The 23003-nt window shown below is 21.7% G+C and overlaps 1 protein-coding gene across 1 annotated transcript in view; it reads right to left on the bottom strand.

Moving 5' to 3' along the window:
• LOC117178833 (guanine nucleotide-binding protein subunit alpha homolog) overlaps positions 1–23003 on the bottom strand; it is a 40796-nt gene that overhangs the window by 15784 nt on the left and 2009 nt on the right. Inside the window, exon 2 of the mRNA XM_033370333.1 lies at positions 2690–2950. Within this exon, the coding sequence (XP_033226224.1) occupies positions 2690–2950 (261 nt within the window). The remainder of the gene's footprint in view (positions 1–2689; positions 2951–23003) is intronic.

Genomic DNA, 23003 nt, shown 5'->3' with positions numbered 1-23003 from the left:
AGATTTCGAAAAGGTAAAGCGATTTCCGAGGATTTTAGAAATTACATATTTTTTTATTATTCCAAGAATTTTCAATAGATTTCAAAAAGTGAGAGTAATTTCGAAGGATTTTAAAGATTACTTTTTTTTAATATTCCATGGAATTTTAACAAATTTAAGAAAGTTAAAGCGATTTCTGAGGATTTTTAAAATAAAACTCTGTTTTAATATTCCGAGAATTTTTAAGATTAAATTTTTTTAAATTACAAGGTATTTAAATAGATTTCGAAAAGGTAAAGCGATTTCCAAGGATTTTGAAGCTTAATTTTTTTTAATATTCCAAGGTTTCCATAGATTTCGAAAAGTTCAAACGATTTCCAAGGATTTTGAGGATTAAATTTACATTTTTTTAATCTTCAAAGGAATTTTAACACATTTCGAAAAGGTAAACCGATTTCCGAGGATTTTAAAAATTACATATTTTTTTATTATTCCAAGAATTTTCAATAGATTTCAAAAAGTGAAAGTAATTTCCAAGGATTTTGAAGATTGTTTTTTTTAATATTCCATGGATTTTTAACAAATTTAAAAAAGTTAAAGCGATTTCTGAGGATTTTTAAAATGAAATTCTGTTTTAATATTCCAAGAATTTTTAAGATTAAATTTTTTTTTAAATGTTACAAGGAATTTAAGTAGATTTCGACAAGGTAAAGCGATTTCCAAGGATTTTGAAAATTAAATTTACGTTTTTTTAATCTTCCAAGGAATTTAAATACATTTCGAAAAGGTAAAGCGATTTCCGAGGATTTTAAAAATTACATCCTTTTTATTATTCCAAGAATTTTTAATATATTTCAAAAAGTGAAAGTAATTTCCAAGGATTTTAAAGATTACTTTTCTTAATATTCCATGGAATTTTAACAGATTTAAAAAAGTTAAAGCGATTTCCGAGGATTTTTAAAATTACATTTTTTTAATATTCCAAGAATTTTTAATAGATTTCTAAAAGTTAAAACAGTTTTCAAGGATTTTAAAGATAAAATTTACATTTTTTTAATCTTACAAGGAATTTCAATAGATTTCAAAAAGGTAAAGCGTTTTCCAATGATTTATAAGATTTTTCAAAAGTATTCCACGGGATTTCCATAGATTTCGAAAAGTTAAAGCGATTTCCAAGGATTTTGCAGACTAATTTCTTTAAATGTTTTAATGAATTTCAACAGATGTAAAAAAAGTTGAAGCGTTTTATAAGGATTTTGAAGATTAATTTTTTTTTAATATTTCAAAAGAATTTTAACAGATTACAAAAAATTAATGCAATTTCCGAGGATTTTAAAGATTAAATTTTGTAATATTCCAAGATTTTTCAATAGATTTAAAAAATTAATGCAATTTCCGAGGATTTTAAAGATTACATTTTTTTAATATTCCAAAGAATTTTAACAGACTTAAAAAAGTTAAAGCGATTTCCGAGGATTTTTAAAATTAGATTTTTTAATATTCCAAGAATTTTTGATAGATTTATAAAAGTTAAAGCAGTTTCCAAAGATTTTAAAGATTACATTTATATTTTTTTAATATTACAAGGAATTTCCATAGATTTCGAAAAGGTAAAGCGATTTCCAAGGATTTTAAAGACTAATTGTTTTAAATGTTTCAATGAATTTCAACAGATGTAAATAAGTTAAAACGTTTTATAAGGATTTTGAAGATTAATTTATTTTAATAATTTAAAAGAATTTTAATAGAATAAAAAGAATTTAATACATCTTAAAATAGCTCGATTTTTTCCAAATTAATAATTGTTCAATTGTCATTTATAAATAAATATTTTGCAAATCTTTTCAAATATTCAGTTTAAATTAACTTTTTTGAATACAAATCATTAAAAATTATCCCAGAAAACTTTAGAATTTTGAAAATTTTCTTTAAATCTTTAACGATGTTTAAAAAGTTTAAAAATTTTACTTCGAAATCTTCAAAATTCAGCTCTTCATTTTTTAAACCTTTTCCAGTTTTAAATTAAGTTATGATCTTGCCAAAACTTTTGAATATCACTTGAAAAAACATAAATTTTTTACGAAATTTTAAATTGTTCAATTGTAATTAAATATTAACGATTCAAGGCTTTCTATTTCAAATAATTCAGTTTTTAATATTTTATTTATACTTGCAAATTTCAAATGAAAAATGAAATATTGCTAATTATTTTTAAAAAATTTCTTTAATTAAAAATAATTTTCAAGAGTTAAAAATGAAATAATTTAAATTGAAAAAATATTTAAATAGTATTTAAAACTGAGAATAATTGATAAAAATTCAATATTTACACCATAATTTTAAGTAAAGTTTTCCAACATTTCAACTGTGATGAAATCTCGTCTTTTTTTTTGTAAACATTGATAATTTCCTAGAATAATTTACATAAAATTAAAAGTGTTTTTATGACGCGAAACGCCCGAAATAAAAATAATATAAAATCCTGTAAATTTATACCGCAAAGTAAAAAAATATGAAGAAAAAGTCAAAGAAAATTTTGAATTGAAGAAACTTTGAAAGAAAATTATTTCTTGTTAAATTTGGTAGATTTTTTGTTTAAGCGCATGTTTTGAGGGAAAATTATAATTGCAGAAATGTTGTAGTTTCTTGTGAAAATTGTTGCCGCCAGGAAAAAACAATTGGAGATAATAAAAAAGAAAATTGTGATTACCAGTTGGAATTCTCTCCGCCTATCAAACGCTCGTCTGATAGAACCATCCTTCCAAAGACTCTGTAAAGATGGTACATAGTGGAGAAATAATCTGGCATCCAGAATCATGGTATTTTCAAATTTGAGCAACTGATATCCGATGTCGTAATTTTTCGGATTTTCCCAAGGGATGTTTAATTTATCACGAGCATCGACCAAGACCTTCATTCCTTTGATGATGTTCTGATAGATAACATGCTGGTACTCTTTTACCAATTCCGGCTGCAATCAGGATTACAAATATTACTTATTATATAATATAATTTTAAATTATAACTAAAAACTGCAATTTAAAATTACATTTATAACTTTAAATTACAATTTCAAGCTATAATAATTTAAAATTATATAATATCAGCTAGAGTTCTTAAATGCCCAAGAATTTATGTTGTGGAAAATACGCTCGAGAATTCGCTCGACATTTTAAGCTCGGCATTTATAGTGCATTTAAGAGACTTTAAGGCATTTATTGTTTAAACAAATATGTATCATAATTACTACCTACATTTTTACAAAAACATTCTAGAGTGATTAAATAAACATTTACTTTTTTTAAATTACAGAGTTGATACAGATAAGGTGATTCCAGAAACTCCGGGAAAACCTGATAATTTTTGAAAAACTAAGGGCCCGTAATTAGATTACGTAACAGATTAGGTAAGGGACTAATGTTTCATTTTCTTTTATCATTAGTATGGGACGACTGAAAAATCCCGAAAAATAAAATTCCCGACACAGTGAAATTCCCGAATTAGAAAATTCGCGAAGAATAAAATTGCCGAAAAATATAAATACCGATATGGAAAATTCCAAAATAATAAAATACAAGAATAATAAAATTACCGAAAAATAAAAATACCAAATTGGCAAATTTGCCGAAAAATAAAATTCGCCAATAATAAAATTGCCGAAAAATAAAAATACCAAATTGGAAAATTCCTGAATAATAAAATTCTCGAATAATAAAATTTCAGAATTATAAAATTCCCGAATTGGAATATTCCCGAATAATAAAATTTACGGCAGTTTATAATATTACCGAATTGGAAAATTCCCGAATAACAAAATTTCCGACAGAAAATTGCCGATTTATAAAATATCTGAATTGTAAAATTCCCGAATTTTAACAATTAGAATTTTTTATAAATATATTTTATTGATTACAAATACAACAATAAATTATTAATTTCAAAAATTATTTTTAACATTTAAAATTTCGAAGCTTATGTTATGATTTAAAAATAGCACGTTTTCAAAAATAAGGCGATACAAAAATTATTGCTATTTTAAATTCAAGAAATAGGCTTGGAAATTTTAAATGTTAAAAATAATTTTTGAAAATAATGTCTTATTGCTGTATTTGTAATCAATAAAATATATTTATAAAAAATTTTAATTGTTAAAATTCGGGAATTTTCCAATTAGGATATTTTATAAATCGGCAATTTTCTGTCGCGAATTTTATTATTCGGGAATTTTCCAATACGGTAATATTATAAACTGTCAGCAATTTTAATATTCGGGAATTTTCCAAATCGGTAATATTATAAACTGTCGAGAATTTTATTATTCGGGAATTCTGCAATTCGGGAATTTTATAATTCTCAAATTTTACTATTCGAAAATTTTATTATCCGGGAATTTTCCAATTCGGTATTTGTATTTTTCGGCAATTTTATTATTGGTGAATTTTATTTTTCGGCAAATTTGCCAATTTGGTATTTTCATTTTTCGGTAATTTTATTATTCGTGTATTTTATTATTTGGGAATTTTCCATATCGGTATTTTTATTTTTCGGGAATTTTATTATTCGCGAATTTTCTAATTCGGGAATTTTACAGTGTCGGGAGTTTTATTTTTCGGGATTTTTCAGTCGTCCCATTAGTTTTTAAATACCCGAATAATTTCAATCTTGTAATACTTTTAAGATAGAATCTTTTATAAACGGAATAAATCAGTATTTCAGATAAAAATTCAAAACTTTCAAATTTATTAATTAATTTTAAAGAAAAAAATTGTCTTTTCGATTATAAAAGATAACTTTTTAAAAAAATATTTGAATTTTCAAAAAAATAATTGAATTTGGAACACAATAGTTGAATTTTGAAACTAAAAAGATCAATTTCCGACAAAAAGTGTCTGATTGCAAAACTGAATTATTTTGTTGAAAATTCGTTTTTTTTTTAAATTTTTTCATCTGTAAATTTAACTACTTCATTATTATTTAATGAAAATTTCATAAGTTTAAAATTAAACTTCTTTTCTGAAAATTCATATTTTTTGTTGAATATTCATTTTTTTTTAATTCTAATTTTGTTAGAAAATTAAGATATTTGTTTTAAAATTTAATTATTTTGTTGAAAACTCAACTATTTTGTTAAAATCATCGTTTTCGGTTTTTAATTATTAATTGGTTTAATTATTATTATTATTATTATTATTAATGTAATTATTATTAATTAAACATAATTATTATAATTGGATTTTTAGTTTAATGTTTTTTCACTTATCTTCTCTGTTGAAAATTCATCTTTTTTGTTGAATATTCATATATTTTTGTAATTTGAATTTTGTTTAAAAATTAGTCTTTTTAGTTTAAAAATTCAGATATTTGGTTGAAAATTTAATTATTTGTTAAAAACTAAACTATTTGGTTAAATCATCGTTTTCAGCTTTTAATTATTGATTGGTTTTATTATTATTAATTATCAAACATAATTAATATATATTTTTTTTTATTTTTTTTTAAATTTATCTTCTCTGTTGAAAATTCATATTTTTCGTTGGATATTCATTTTTTTTAATTCGAATTTTGTTAGAAAATTCAAATATTTGGTTGAAAATTTAATTATTTTGTTGAAAACTCAACTATTTTGTTAAAACCATCTCTATTTTGTTAGAATCATCGTTTCTGGTAGAAAATTCAACTGTTTTGTTGAACATTCGTCTTTTTGGATAAAAATTTTATCTCTTCTGGCAGAAAAAATCATTTTTCTCGTTTAAAAATAAAATTCTTTGTCCCAAATACAATTAATTTTGTTAGGATTTTGTCTTCTTTGATTGAATTCAGCTCATTAAAAATTCATTTTTCAAAAATGAAAATTACTTCTTAGTTCACAATTCAAGTTTTTGGTTGAAAAATCGGATATTCAGTTTAAAATTCAACTATTTTGTTAGTCATCAATATTGATAAAAAATTAAACTATTTTTATGAACATTAGTCTTTTTTTTATACAAAATTAATCTTTTTTTTGTAAGAAATATTTGGTTAAAAATGTAACTTTTTGCAGAAAAATAATTTTTTGATTAAAAATTCAGACATTTTATTTGAAAAATCAACTATTTTGTTAGTTATCATATTCGGTCAAAAATTAAAGTTTTTTTTGGTTGAAAATTCAACTGTCTTCTACAAAATTCGTATTTTTGACTTACCAATTTGAAGGTTTGATTGAAAGTTCAACCATTTTTTTAGTTTTAAACGTTATAATTAGGTTAAAAATTTAATAATTTAGTTGAAAATTCAACTGCTTTGTTCAAAATGTATCCCTTTAGTTTGCTGATTCAACAATTGAATTGAAATTTTTTTTCTTTCTGGACGAAAAATATTATTTGTTCTTTTTTGCAAAATTACTTTTTTGTTTTAAGATTTATAATTTTAGTTGAAAATTAAACCTTTTTGGTTGAAAATTCAACTATTTTGTAGGATATTCATATTTTCGGCTCGAAAACTTAAACAATTTTGAATAAAATTTAACTATATCTTAGAAAATTAAACTGTTTTCTAAAACATTCGTTTTTTCATTGAATATTATTTCTCCTCAATACAAATTTTAAAAAATCAACTATTTAGTTTAAACATTTTTAGAAACGAAAAAAATATGAAATATGAAATTCATTTTCTTTTTACTGAAAATTAATCTTTTTACATGAAAATTTAACTATTCGATTTTTCGTTTAACACTGATCTTTTTTAGTTAAAAATTTGAAAACCTGGTTAAAAATTCATATATTTTAAAAATTTATTATATGATTAAATCAAATGGACAATTCTAAATCTTTTTTAATTTGAAATTAAATATAATTAAATATTATAAAGTTATTTAATATTTTCAAAACTTTCATATTTTCAATAAACATGATTTGATTTTAAACGCTTTAGCTATGAAATTATTCATTTAAACCCTTTTAATTATTTGATTGTTTAAAATAGTACAAGAAAAAAGTTTATAATGTAATTAGTTTGTTAAAAAATTAGTTTACGGCATAAAACAACAGAAAGGGAAATTAAATTTTCATATCCTTTAAACGTAAAATGAAATTAAATGCTTTAAATTTTGTAAGCGCAGGAAAAATCTTGCCACAGCAATCACTTCACCTGGAATCTTATGGTAATGAATCTAGTGGTATTCACGCTCGTTGAACTATCTATGTTAATAAGACAGATACAGAACAGAACATTTTTACAGTAGATTTACACGCAATGAAAAAAAAAGTGAAGGAAAAATTATTTAGATGTCTTTTTCATAAATTCCTCTATTTTAATGCGTTGAAAAAACTAGCTAAAATGTATTAATTAAATATTAATTTAAAAAATAAATAAATCCCATTTTGAACAATCAGTTCATAAATTTAATAATAATGAAAATCATATCTAATTTTTCAATTTTAGACTTTTTAAATTTAAATTTTTGAAATTTTTGTTAGAAATTGTTTAAATAAATGAGACCAAAGTTTCTTCTTACTTCCCTTTATCACCTTGGTCTTCATTTTCCAATTGTGAGAACATCCTGTATATTAAACGATCTGACTCAACGTTTTTTGTCGCATATGATCTTTATTAATGTAATGAGAATTGCGTTATATAAAAGTAGAATACGTCGATGAAAAAACATATCAAACGATTTCTTGTATGGAAGAAAATTTCAACAAAACCTTCAGTAAATCTCTATGAAAGAAATAATTTCTGTTGTGTAAAATTGTTTTCACTAAATAACACTTCTCCAGAAAAATCGAAAAAAGGATGAAAAACTTGAAAAGAAAATTTTTGATTTCCCAACTATTTTTTAAAAAATTCAAATTAAAAATATTCTTTTGAGTACCTAGTGAAAAAACATTTATAAAAAATTTCAAAATACTGCAAAAATGTTATTAACAAGATAGTTATAATAAAAAAATTGGTCGAAATTCATGAAGAAAATATCTTAAAAAATTTAAACAATTTCACACTAAAACTTGGCAAATGTCTTATAAATGGGAGAAATTTCGAATATAATTCATTAGAATTACAAACATTTTAAATTGTAAAAATTAATGTTTTCAATTTAAAAAAAAAAATTAAAGTTCTGCAATTTTGAAGAGCTACAATTTAAAATTCTTAAATTTTGAAAATATAGGATTACAAATTTTTCAATTTTCAAGATTTATAACTAAAAACTTTTTAATTTTAAAGATTTATAAAGAAACATTCTTAAATATTGATAATATTTATATAAAAAGTCAAGTTTTTAAATATAAATCTTCCAATTACAAATTATGCAATTTTCATGTTTTACATTTGTAAGATATACAATTTTTGAAAGATTTTTATGCAATATTCCATTTTAAAAACTTACAATTGAACATTCATCAATTTTAATCTATTTACAATTTAAAATTCTTTAATTTTATTATTTGCAATTTTTAATGCTTTTTTATATAGTTCAATTACAAAGATTTGAAATTAAAATTGATTCAATTCAATCAAAAAAGATGAAACTTCAACTAGGAAATATCAATTTTGAACCAAAAATGGAAAAATTATTTCAAAAATTTTTAAATTAATTTTTAACAAAAAAAGACTAACAGAATAGTTAAATTTTCAGTGAAAGAGATTAACCTTTAAACAGAAAAATAATTTCTTCACAAAGTAGTTCAACTTTTACTAAATAGTTCAACTTTTAATTTAAAGATATTAATTTTCAACAAAACAGTTTAATTTTTACATACAGAGATGATTTTTCAACTAAACAAATTAATCTTTAATCGGAATATTAAAATTTTCAGTTAAAAAATTAATTTTCAACCAAAAGAAAAAACGAATTTTCATGCGAAGAAATGAATTTTGAATTAAATGATGATTTTTTAAATAAATTGGATCGAACTCCAACCAAGTGATTCAATTAAAAAAAGGCCCACATTTTTAAAGAAAACAGCAATAGTAATTATTTCAACCAAAAAAGATTTTTATTTCATACAGGAAAAAAAAAAAACTGCAGCATTTTTATCCCAAAAAGATGGAATTTCTGCTAAAAGACATTAATTTTTTTGCCATAAATTTTTCAGAACTTATAAACATGCTTGAAAATGATTCGAGTTTTTCCTAATTTTTTTAAAATCCTGCAAAATAAAAAAAATTCCCTTAAAATCTTCCATCCATTTTTTACAACTTTGTAAATCTTTCTAAAGGTATTTAAATGAACTATTGAAATTAATTTTACAAAAAAAAAGATCATTTTGAATTTTCCTAGGAGTTTTACGGGAATGTTTTTTATTTATACATCAAAATTGAAGAGTATCACTTACAAATTAATTTTTTTGCAATAGAAAAATTTAAAATGTATTCAGAATTGAAATTCGTAAACAGTTTAATATTTAACATTAAATCTGGAAATTCTGAAATTGTGAACTGATTCCAAATCGTCTTCTTAAATCAATTATTACACACTTTTTTCTGAAAGTACAGTTGAATGTAAGACTTCATTTATTTATTAATGTTTACAGTTGATAAAATAACCACATTTTTAATCCAAAATGTTCATTTTTAAACGCTTCTAGTTTTGAATCATTAAAAACAAAATAATTAAAAACTGCGTTTCAAATTTTGTTGCGTAAAAACGTACGCCTAAAAATTTTAAACTTTTAAAGCGAAAGATTTTCGAAATAGGCATTCGAAACGGAATAATATCATAATTGAAAAAGATAACGATATAACTAATTATGTTTAAAAAAAGTTTAAATCAAAGTTGGACAAATTTTTTTACTAAAAATTTGTAAAATTCTCAGTGAAAATTTTACCACTTTTCTGATTTTTCTACTCAAATTCTAATTGAATTAATAAAACCCAAATAATAAAATCCAACTATTTTTGGTTGAAAGTTAATTCTTTTCGGTTGAAGTCTATTAATAAATTTTTGGGTAAGAAATCATCTTTTTTAGTCGCAAATTTCATTTTATTTGCTTCAAAATTGAATTATATTATTAAAAATTTAACAATTTAAAAATAACCTTATACTTCTTTTTTGAAAATTCAACCTTTTTGTAGAAAATTCGTATTTTCGGCAAAAAATTCAACAGTTAAGTAAAAAAATTAACTAATTCGGTTAAAAATGTATGTATTTTGTTAAAAATTCGTCTCGTTTTGTAGAAAATAAAATTTTTTGTTGTTTAGTTAACATTTTTTGTTGTTGAAGGTTCATAATTATGGTTGAAAATTCAATTCTTTGCGTGAAAAATTGATCTAGTTATTTTAAAAATCAACTATTTATGGTTAAAACTTGTTTCTTTTCAGTTCAAAAGCCTACTATTAAATTTTCAGTAAATAATTAATTTTTTATGATTACAATTTTTAATATTTCGTTCAAAATAAAATTATTCTGTTAAAAATTTAACAAGTTTTTTTTTTAGTTTGATCATCTTATCTTTCTGTAGAAATTTCTTCTCGTTTGGTTAAAAATTTGGCAGAAAATTGAACTATATGGTTGAAAATTGATTATTTTGTTGAGAATTCTACAATTTTCTTAAAAAGTCATACTTCTCTGAAAATTCAACTATTTTGTTAAAAATTCGTCCTTTTGTCTTGAAATTTCCATAATTTGATTGAACTTTTTTCAAGTTGATTAACAATTTTTTTGACTGAAAATTCATCTAATCTGTTAAATATTAAAGTTTTTGGATGAAAAATTCTTCTGTTTCTGGATAAATTATATAATTTTCTTTATTAAAAATGCAACTGCGGATTAAAAATTAATTTGTTCAGGTTTAAAATTAACTTTTTCAATAAAAATTCATATTTTCTGTTTGGAAATTCAACTTTTTTGTAGAAATTTCCTATTTTCTACTTGAAGATTCAACAGTTAGGTAAAAAATTAAACTTATTCGTTGAAAATTGATGTATTTTGATGGAAATTTTACAATTTTGGTTGAAAAGTCATTCCGCTGGGTTAAAACTTCTACAAATTTGGTTGAAAATTCATCTTTTGGGATTAAAAATTCAATAATTTCTGTGGGTTTTTTTTACATGCTTAACAAATTTTGTTTATTGAATATTGATCTTTTTGTTTTATAAATGTTTCTATTTTTGTATAAATTTATCTTTTTCACTTTGTTAAAAAAGCAATTTCCTAGTTAAAAATTAATCTGTTTTTCTAGAAAATTAACTTTTTCTCGAAAATTAACAATTTCAGGTAACAAATTCAAATTTTTTTAAAAGACAACAAATTATTACAAAAATAAACTTTTGGTAAAAAATTGATGTATTTTTTTCAAAGCTCTATCATTTTGTTAAAAAGTCCTACTTTCAGGTTCAAAATTTTAATATTTTGTTAAAAATTCGTCTCTTGGACTTAAAATTCATGTTTTTTTTTTTTTGTTAAAAATGCAATTGTCTAGTTAAAAATTAATATGTTGCTCTGGAAAATTAATTTTTTTGTTGAAAATTAACACCTTCAGATAAAAAATTCAACTTTTTTTTATAAGACTCAACAATTCGGTAAAAAAATCAAATTTTTGGTTGAAAATTGATGTATTTTGTTAAATATTCTACAGTTTTGGTAAAAAGTCATACTTCTAAGTTAAAAATGCAACTATTTTGTTCGAAAACTGTCTTTTGGGCTTGAAAATTCAATAGTTTATTGGACATTTTTTTATGATAAATTAATTTTTTGGTTTAAAAATGCTTTTATATTTGTAGAAATTCATCTTTTTTGTTAGTAAAAATGCAATTGTCTAGTTAAAAATTATTCTGTTTCGGTTGGAAATATTTTTTTTTTTTGTTGAAAAGTCACATTTTCAGGTAGCAAACTGAACTTTAAAAACAATAAAAATTTTTAATTTGGTAGAAAATTAAACTATTTGGTTGGAAATTTATGTATTTTTTTATTGAACTAAAATTTTGTTAAAAGGTGATACTTCTGAGTTAAAAATTCAACTATTTTTTTTAAATGAAGTTTTTTGTCGAAAATTCGCATTTTCAGGTAGCAAATTCAACTTTAAAAACTTTAACAATATGGTAATAAATTAAAGTTTTTGGGTGAAAAATGATGTATTTTATTGAAAACTCTAAAATTTTGTCAAAAAGTCATACTTCTGGGTTAAAAATTCAACTATATTGTTAAAAATTCGTCTTTTTCGCTTGAAAATTAAACAACTTAATGGAAATTCTTTTCGCTTGACCAACACATTTTTTATGAAATCATCTTCTTGATTTAAAAATGCTTTTATTCTTGTACAAATTAATATTTTTCTGTGGTTAAAAATGCAATTGTATAGTTAAAAATTAATGGTTTAGTCTCGGAAATTAACTTTTTTGTTGAAAATTAGTACTTTCAGATAAATAATTAAACTTTTTTTATAAGACTGAACAAATTGCTAGAAAATCAAATTTTTTGTTTGAGGTTAAAAATCTAAATATTTTGTTAAAAATTCGTCTATTGGTCAGAAAAATTCAATGATTCGATGGGCATTTCTTAAAATGAAGAATTCACTTTTTGGTTTAAAAATGCGATAATTTTTGTAGAAATCCACCTTTTTTTATTAAAAATGCAATTATCTGGTTAAAAATTAAACTGTTTCGGTTGGAAATTAAGATTTTGTTGAAAAGTCACATTTCCAGCTAGCAAACATAACTTTAAAAATAATAAAATTCAACAATTTTATAAATTTATTTTTTTTTTGCTTGACGAACAAATTTTTTACGAAAAATTAATCTTTTCGGTTCAAAGGTACTTTTATTACTGTTTAAATTCATATTTTTTGTGTTAAAAATGCAATTGTCTAGTTAAAAATCAATATGTTTCTCTTGAGAATTAAGTTTTTTGTTGAAAATTAACACTTTCAGATAAAAAATTCAACTTTTTCTATAACACTCAAAAATTCATATTTTTTTGCTGAAAAATGCAATTGTCTGGTTAAGAATTAATCTGTTTGGGTTGAAAATTAAATTTTCTGTTGAAAAATCACATTTTCAGGTAGGGAACTCAACTTTAAAAACAATAAAATTCACTAATTTGGTATCAAATTCAAGTATTGGTTGAAAATTGATGGATTTTGTTTGAAAACTCTAAAATTTTGTTAGAAAGTCATACTTTTGGGTTAAAAATTCAACTATATTTTTCAACTATCTTTTTGGTTTAAAAATGCTTTTATTTTTGTAGCAATTAATTTTTTTTGTGGTTAAAAATGCAATTGACTAGTTAAAAATTAATCGTTTTCTCTTCGAAAATTAACTTTTTTGTTGAAAATTAGTATTTTCAGATAAAAAATTAAACTTTGTTTAAAAGACCGAACAAATTGCTAGAAAATTAAACTTTTTGTTTGTAAATTGATGTATTTTGTTAAAACTCTACAATTTTATTAAAATATCATACTTCTAGGTTGAAAATTGAACTATTTTGGTGAAAATTCGTCTTTTGGACTTAAAAATTCAAAAATCCGATGCACACTTTTTTAATAAAGAACTCATTTTTTGGTTTAAAAATGCTTTTTTTTTTGTAGAAATTCATCTTTTTTTGTTATTTTGTTGTTGTTAAAAATGCATAATGTCTGTATGTATTTTCTTGAAACGTCTAAAATTTCGATCGTGCTACTTCTGGATTAAAAATTAAACTATTTTGTTAAGAATTCGTCTTTTTGACGTGAAAATTAAATAATTTGTTTGAAATTGTTTTTAATCGGCCAACAAATTTTGTATGGAAAACTGATCTTTTTGGTTTAAAAGTGCTTTTATTTCTGTCAAAATTCTTTTTCTTCGATGTTAAAAATGCAATTTTCTGGTTGAAAATAACTCTGCTTCGGGTGAAAATTCACATTTTGAGGGAACAAAATGAATCACAAAAATCATAAATTCAACAATTGGGTAGAAAATTAAACTATTTAATTAAAAATCGATTCATTTTGTTGAAAATTCACATCTGACTGGATTAAAATAACCTGATTTTCTCGAAAACTCAAATATTTCGTTGGAAATTAGTCTTTTTTGGTTCAATTCAACTGTTTTTAAAATTTCAAATTAAAATATTCTCTTCATTAAAATATCAACTATTACTATTCTTTTTTTTAGTTCAAAAATATTCCATATTTTTTTATAATTAATAATAAAATCGCGATGTGAGTACGAGGTCTGCAAATTAGAGAATGCTAATTCTAGATGCAAAAGCAAATGCCTATTAGGTTTATTTATACAAACGTAATAATAAATATCTATGAAATGTTATAACCTTGGAACTTTTCGGAAGTCACTGAAGGACTGAATCGTCACTCCACACAGACTGGACTTGAAATACGATAAAGATCATCTCTCATTACTCATTATTGTCATGAACCTCATTCTCTCTCTAAAGATTTTCTTCTCTTTCAATACCAGACACTCTACTTCACATCCGGAATAATAAATTTCTTTGTCCAAGAAGTAGAGAATACACTTGAATTAAATCAGATCAAACTAATTCGAACTCTATTCTAAACATTTTTCTATTTAAAGTAATAAAAAATAAACAACAAATTAACGCATTCAAAGTGGAACTCTTGAATTTTAAACTTTTAAAATTGAAGTTTATAAGATTTTAAATTCAAAAAATGTGTATTCAATACTCGAAATTAAAGAATCAATTAATAAACTTAAAATAAATGTAAAATTATATTATTAAGTTATTTTACGCTGAAAACATTTGAAATTTTCAATTTTTTTTATCTTGAAAGTTCTTAAATTTGAAATTAAATTATTTTCATTTTAAATAGTTTTAAAATTGGATCAAATTTGGATTTATAAATAAAAATTTAACACTTTTTATTTTTAGAAAAAATTAGAGTAATTTTAAGAGATTTTTAGAATTTTAAAAAGATTCAAAATAAATTTAGAACTTGAAATGATATAAAATAATTTAAACGAAGTGTGTGTGTGTCGAGAAAATTCGACTATTCGTACCGAATTTTCGGTGGAAATACAACCTAATTTTTTTTTTTTAATGTAGATTTTGGGATATTACAAACAAAAAATTTCGAAGCTTTTTAAGAATCGCGAAAGACTTCAAAAAAATAAAAACATTTTCTTAATATTTTTAGGAAAGTTAAAAATGATTTTTCATTTAAAAAAATTATTTTAACAGAATATTTAAAAACATTTTACGAGATTTCCAGAATTGTCGAAAGAGAACCTGAAAGTTTTTAAGGATTTTAAAAAAAATTTGCAGGATTTTCTACAAATTGTAGGAAATATTGTATTTATTTTAAAATTTGTTTAAAAAAAAAAATTCATACACTTCTTTGAAATTACTTGACATCATATTAGATTTTTAATTAATTTTGAATTTTTTCAAAACTTTTAAATATCTATTAAAATTACTCAAATTATTGCTAAACATTAAATAATTATTTTTCTTAATTAGGATTTTTTTAATTAAATGGGTTTAAAGTTAATCATTTAGACATTAAATTCCGTAAAACTGGAGGGAATTTGCAGGAATTTAAGATAAAAAAGAATAATTCGATGAAATTCATAAAAATTCAAAGAAAATTTAAAAAGAAAATCAAATTTTTGATGAAATCAATTAAATAAAAACTTTAAAAATATACTGAATTAACTAGAATTGAGTAAATTTAGAAGGATTCAGGTAAATTAACAAAAGAATTCAAGAGAATTCCGAAGAATTGGAAAAAATTCAGGATGAATTCCAAAATAATTTTTAAAATCTGTAAAACCCTACTAATGATTTCAAAACAATTCAAGTTATATTCAAAAGAATTCAAATGAATTAAATCGATTTTAAAAATCAAATTTTTATTTATTGATTACAATAAATTGAGTGAATTTAGATAAATTTAATAGAAATGAGAATTAGATGAAATTCATAAAAAATCAAGCAGAATTTAAAAAATAATCAAGCGATACGAAGAAAAATGTAATATAGGGTAAATTTAATTGAACTGCGTCGAATTGAGTGAATTTTTAACCCAATTTTGGTTAAAAATTGTTCTTTTTCAGTTGTCAATTCAACCATTGGGTTAAAAAATCTCGTATTTCGTTAAAAATTCGATTTTTTTGGTATAAAACTAATTAATTAACATTTTGTTGGTTGATCTACTTTCATAAAAATTCCTGTTTATATTTAAGATTCATCTCCTTGATTAAAAATTCCTTTTTTTTTATTAGGTCTTTTTCGATTATTCGTTTACGTTGAACAATAAACTCTTTGGTTAAAAATTTCGTAGACATTTCGTAGAAAATTGAACTATTTGGTTAAAAATTGAAATATTTTGTTGAAAATTCTACAATTTTGTTAAAAAGTCATACTTCTTGGCTGAAAATTCAATTATTTTATTAAAAATTTTTCTTTTTGGCCTAAAAAATAAATAATTCAGTAATTTACTTTTCCATTTTCTGTTGAAAATTGATCCTTTTCAGTTGACAATTACACTACTTTCTTAAAAATTCCCTTTTTTGATGAAAATTCATTTTTGTGAATTGAAATTTTCATAATTTGATTGGAATTTTTTCTACTTGACTGAAATTTTTTTTACTACAAATGCATCTAATTTGTTAAACATTTAAGATTTTTTAATTTTTGTTCCTCGTAAAAATAAATTTTTTCACTATAAAATTAAACTTTTCCATTTTTTGATTGAAAATTCATCTAATTTGTTAAACATTCAACTTTTTGATTAAAAAATTCTTTTTTTCTGTAGACATTTCATCTTTTTTTTTAATCCCACTGTGATTAAAAATGTAGCTGTTTAGGTTAAAAATAAACTTTTTAAATTAAAATTCACATTTTTAAATTGAAAAAGCAACTTTTTTGTAGAAATTTCGTAATATTGACTGGAAAATTTCGCAATTTGGTAGAAAACTAAACTTTTTTTATAGAAAATTCGTCTTTTTGTAATGGAAAACTAATAAGCTTGAATGAAAATTTGATTATCTAATTTTTGGTTAAAAATTAATCTATTAAGTTAAAAAAATCAACTATTTATTATTAAAACTTCGTTCTTTTCGGTCTAAAAGTCTACTATTTAATTGTTGATTAAGAACTAATCTCTTATTGTTAAAAAATTTTATATCTGGTTAAAAATGAAATTATTTTGTTGAAAATTCACCAATTTGATTGACAGTTTTGTTTCACTTGAATCAAACTTTTTCGTTTAACAAAAAAAAAACTATTATAATAATACACTTTATGGTAAAAAAAATCAACTTTTTTTGTAGAAAATTTAAATTTGTATTTGGTTGGAAATTGATGTGTTTTGTTAGGAATTCTACAATTTCGTTAAAAAGTCTGGGCTTAAAATTTCAATAATTTGATTGGAATTTTTTGTACTTGACTAATAAATTTTTTTGATTGAAAATTATTGTCAATTCAACTATTTTGGTTAAAAATTAAAATTTTCCAACAATTCCACTTTTGTGTAGATAAATCGTACTTTTTGCTACAAATTCAACAGTTTAGTAGCAAATTGAACTATTTAGTTAAAAATTCATCTTTTTTTTTTAATTCTAAAATTTTCTTAAAAAGTCATACTTTTGGCAGAAAAATCAATAATTTTGTTAAAAATTCGTCTTTTTGTTTGGAAATGAAACTATGTAAAAATTTGTTTATTTTTTTTTTTCGTAGAAAAAATACATTTTTTCAACTCAGAAATTTGCATTTCAATTTTATGTTTTCGTATTTTTTTATGGAAATTTCAATAATTTTGGTTAAAAATTGATCATTCTTGGATAAAAATTCAACTATTTTGTTAAAAATTAAACTTTTTTGGTAGAAAAGGAATCCTATAAATAGAAAATTCATCTTTTTCGTTCAAACTTGAACTACTTTCTTCAAATTTTTTTTTTTTTTTGATGATTTATCCTTTTTTGGTTTATCCGTTTCGATTGGAAATAAACTTTTTGGTTAAAAATTTACATTTTCAGAAAATGCATATTTTTTTGAAAATTTTACAACTTTGTTTAAAAGTCAGTGCTTTTTTTTAAATAAATTTTTTTAACTGAAAAATTTAATTTTCCATTCTCTGTTGAAAATTGATCTTTTTTAGTTTGAACTTCTGGATTCAAAAATCACACATTTCGTTAAAAATTCGCCTTTTCTTGGTAGAAAATGAATCCTCTAGATATAAATTTCATCGTTTTTGTTTAAACTTGAACTACTTTCTTAAAAATTCCTTTTCTCAACAGTAGGTCTTTTTGGTTAACAATTGGCATTTTCAGAAAATTCAACTTTTTTGTAGAAAATTCGCCTTTTTTGTTGAAAAATTCAACAATTTTTTAATAAAATTTAACTATTTGGTAGAAAATTGAACTATTTCGTTGACAATTGATGTATTTTGTTTAAAATTCTAATATTTGGTTAACAATTGATAATTATTGGCTAAAAATTCAACTATTTTGTTAAAAAATTCGTCTTTTGGCTTGAAAATTAAATAATTTGATTTTTTTGCTTAAATAACAAATTTTTTGGTTGAAAATGTTGTCAATTAAACTATTTGGTTAAAAAATAACGTATAAAAATAACGTTTAAAGTTGAAAAAAAATTCCTTTTTTGATTAAGTCTTTTTTGGTTCATCAGTTTAGGTTGAAAATAAACTTTTTGGTTAACAAATTTACATTCTCAGAAAATTTAACTTTTTTTCTAAAAATTTCGTACTTTTTGGTGAAAAATTAATTTTTTGAAAATTCTACAACTTTGTTAAAAAGTCATACTTCTTGTCAGAAAATTAAATTACTTTGTTAAAAATTCGTATTTTTGTTTGTGAATGAAACTCGGTGTAAATTTATTTCTTGTTTTTTTTATAAATAAAATTTTTTAACTGAAAGATTTAATTTTCCATTTTCTGTTGAAAATTTTTCTTTTTCAGTTGTCAATTCAACTTTTTGCAGAAAATGAATCCTCTAGACAGAAAATTAATCTTTTTCGTTTAAAGTTGAACTATTTCCTTAAAAATTTACATTTTTAGAAAATTCAATTTTCTGCACAAAATTCTTACTTTTTGCTGAAAAATTCAAAAATTTGGTAGCAAATTGAACTATTTCGTTAAAAATTGATCTATTTTTTTTTAAATTTTAACATTTTTATCAAAAGTCATACTTCTTGGAAGAAAATTCAATTACTTTTTTGAAAAATTGTCTTTTTGTTTGTAAATGAGACTATGTGATTTTTGTTTTGTTTTTTTTTCACAAAAAATAAATTTTTTTATCTCAGAAATTTACTTTTCTGTTGAAAATTTATCTTTTTTAGATGGCATTTTGAACTATTGGCCTATTTTGGTAGAAAATGAATCCTCTAGATAATAAAATTAATTTTTTTCGTTCAAAATTGAACTACTTTCTTACATTTTCTTTATGATTTAGGCATTTTTTGGTTTATCCGTTTCGGTTAAAAATAAACTTTTTGGTTACAAATTTACATTTTCAGAAAATTCGAACTTTTTGGTGAAAATGCTACAATTTAGTAGCAAATTGAACTATTTTATTAAAAATTGATCTATTTTTTTTGTTGAAAATTTTACAATTTTGTTTAAAAGTCGTACTGTTTTTTTTTCTTAAAAATAAATTTTCTTAACTGAAAAATTTAATTTTTCATTTTCTTCTGAAAATTTATCTTTTTCAGTTGACATTTGAACTATTGGATAAAAAAATCACATATTTTGATAGAAAATGAATTCTCTAGATAAAAAATTCATTTTTTTCTCTCGTTTAAAATTGAACTACTTTCTTAAAAATTTATTTTTTTGATGATTTAGGCCTTTTTGTTTTATCCGTTTCAGTTGAAAATAAACTTTTTTGTTAAAGATTTACATTTTCAAAAAAATAAACTTTTTTGTAGAAAAATCGTACTTTTTGCTGAAAAATTCAAAAATATGGTAGCAAACTTTTGACAGAAAATTTAATTATTTTGTTGAAAAATTGTCTTTTTGTTTGCAAATGAAAATATTTGAATTTTTTTTTTTGTTTTTTTCTCTAAAAATAAATTTTTTTATCTCAGAAATTTACTTTTTTGTTGAAAATTTATCTTTTTCAGTTGGCATTTTCTTAATTTTTTTTTTTTATGATTTAGGCATTTTTTAGTTTATCCGTTTCGGTTAAAAATAAACTTTTTGGTTACAAATTTACATTTTCAGAAAATTCGAACTTTTTGGTGAAAAATTCAACAATTTAGTAGCAAATTGAACAATTTTATTAAAAATTGATCTATTTTTTTTGTTGAAAATTTTACAATTTTGTTTAAAAGTCGTACTGTTTTTTTTTCTTAAAAATAAATTTTCTTAACTGAAAAATTTAATTTTTCATTTTCTGCTGAAAATTTATCTTTTTCAGTTGACATTTGAACTATTGGATAAAAAAATCACATATTTTGATAGAAAATGAATTCTCTAGATGAAAAATTCATTTTTTTCTCTCGTTTAAAATTGAACTACTTTCTTAAAAATTTATTTTTTTGATGATTTCGGCCTTTTTGTTTTATCCGTTTCATTTGAAAATAAATTTTTTGTTAAAGATTTACATTTTCAGAAAAATTAACTTTTTTGTAGAAAATTAGTACTTTTTGCTGAAAAATTCAAAAATTTGGTAGCAAATTTAACTATTTCGTAAATTTTTTTTTTTTAATTCTAGAATTTTCTTAAAAAGTCATACTTTTCACAGAAAATTCAATCATTTTGTTGAAAAATTGTCTTTTTGTTTGCAAATGAAAATATTTGAATTTTTTTTGTTTTTTTCTCTAAAAATAAATTTTTTTATCTCAGAAATTTACTTTTCTGTGGAAAATTTATCTTTTTCAGTTGGCATTTTCTTAATTTTTTTTTTTTTTTTTTGATGATTTAGGCATTTTTTAGTTTATCCGTTTCGGTTAAAAAAAAACTTTTTGGTTACAAATTTACATTTTCAGAAAATTCAACTTTTTTTTTAATAAAAAATTCGTACTTTTTGCAGAAAAATTCAAAAAATTGGTAGCACATTGAACTATTTCGTTCAAAATTTATATATTTTTTTAAATCTAGAGTTTTCTTAAGAAGTCATACTTTTGACAGAAAATTCAATTATTTTGTTGAAAAATTGTCTTTTTGTTTGCAAATGAAAATATTTGAAATTTTTTTTGTTTTTTTCTCTAAAAATAATTTTTTTTATCTAAAGAATTTACTTTTCTGTTGAAAATTTATCTTTTTCAGTTGGAATTTTGAACTACTGGATTAAAAAATCACATATTTTGTTAAAAATTCGCCTATTTTGTTAGAAAATGGATTCTTGAAATTTATTTTTTTGATGATTTAGGCCTTTTCTGGTTTATCCGTTTCGGTTAAAAAAAAAAAAACATTTTGGTTACAGATTTACATTTTCAGAAAATTCAACTTTTTTGTAGAAAATTCGTCCGTTTTGGTGAAAAATTCAACAATTTTGTAGCAAATTGAACTATTTTATTAAAAATTGATCTTTTTTTGTTGAAAATTTTACAATTTTGTTTAAAAGGCATACTGCTTTTTTTTCTTAAAAATAAATTTTTTTAACTGAAAATGTTAATTTTCCATTTTCTGCTGAAAATTTATCTTTTTCAGTTGACATTTGAACTATTGGATACAATTTTTTTTGATGATTTAGGACTTTTTTTGGTTTATCCATTTCGGTTAAAAATAAACTTTTTGGTTAAAGATTTATATTTTCAGAAAATTCAACTTTTTTGTAGAAAATTCGTATTTTTTTCTGAAAAATTCAACACTTTGGTAGCAAATTGAACTATTTCGTTGAAAATTTTTTTTTAATTCTAAAATTTTCTTAAAAAATTATACTTTTGGCAGAAAATTCAATTATTTTGTTGAAAAATTGTCTTTTTGTTTGCAAATGAAAATATTTGAAATTTTTTTTGTTTTTTTCTCTAAAAATAAATTTTTTTTATCTCAGAAATTTACTTTTCTATTAAAAATTTATTTTTCTGTTGAAAATGTATGTTTTTCAATTGGCATTTTGAACTATTGGATTAAAAAATCACATATTTTGTTAAAAATTCGCCTATTTGGTAGAAAATGAATCTTCTAGATAGAAAATTCATTTATTTCCTTTAAAATTGAACTACTTTCTTTAAAAATTTTTTTTTTATGATTCAGGCCTTTTTTGGTTTATCCGTTTCGGTTGAAAATAAACTTTTTGGTTAAAAATTTACATTTTCAGAAAATTCAACTTTTTTGTAGAAAATTCGTACTTTTTGCTGAAAAATTCAAAAATTTGGTAGCAAATTGAACCGTTTTATTAAAAATTGATCTATTTTTTTTTTAATTCTACAATTTTGTTTAAAATTCATACTGTTTTTTGCTTAAAAATAAATTTTTTTAACTGAAAATTTTAATTTTCCACTTTCTCTTGAAAATGTATCTTTTTCAGTTAACATTTGAACTATTTGATTAAAAAATCACATGTTTCCTTACAAATTCGCCTCTTTTGGTAGAAAATGAATCCTCTAGATAGAAAATTCATTTTTTCGTTTAAAATTGAACTACTTTCTTAAAAATTTTATTTTTTTGATGATTTAGGCCTTTTCTGGTTGATCCGTTTAGGTTAAAAATAAACTTTTTGGTTACAAATTTACATTTTCAGAAAATTCAACTTTTTTTATAGAAAATTCGTACTTTTTGGTGAAAAATTCAACAATTTAGTAGCAAATTGAACTATTTTATTAAAAACTGATCTTTTTTTTTTTGAAAATTCTACAATTTTGTTTAAAAGGCATACTGTCTTTTTTTCCTTAAAAATAAATTTTTTAACTGAAAATGTTAATTTTCCATTTTATTTTAAAAATTTATCTTTTTCAGTTGAAATTTGAACTATTGAATAAAAAAATCACATACTTTGATAAAAAATAAATTCTATAGATAAAAAATTAATTTTTTTTTTTCGTTTAAAATTGAACTACTTTCTTAATTTTTTTGATGATTTAAGCATGTTTTTGGTTTATCCGTTTAGGTTAAAAATAAACATTTTGGTTACAAATTTACATTTTCAGAAAATTCAACTTTTTTTTTTAGAAAATTCGTACTTTTTGCTGA

The sequence above is a fragment of the Belonocnema kinseyi genome, chromosome 8 (assembly GCF_010883055.1).
Source record: "Belonocnema kinseyi isolate 2016_QV_RU_SX_M_011 chromosome 8, B_treatae_v1, whole genome shotgun sequence".
NCBI lineage: Eukaryota > Metazoa > Arthropoda > Insecta > Hymenoptera > Cynipidae > Belonocnema > Belonocnema kinseyi.
Note: the sequence above shows the minus strand (reverse complement) of the source record. Positions and strands in the feature narration are given on the sequence as shown.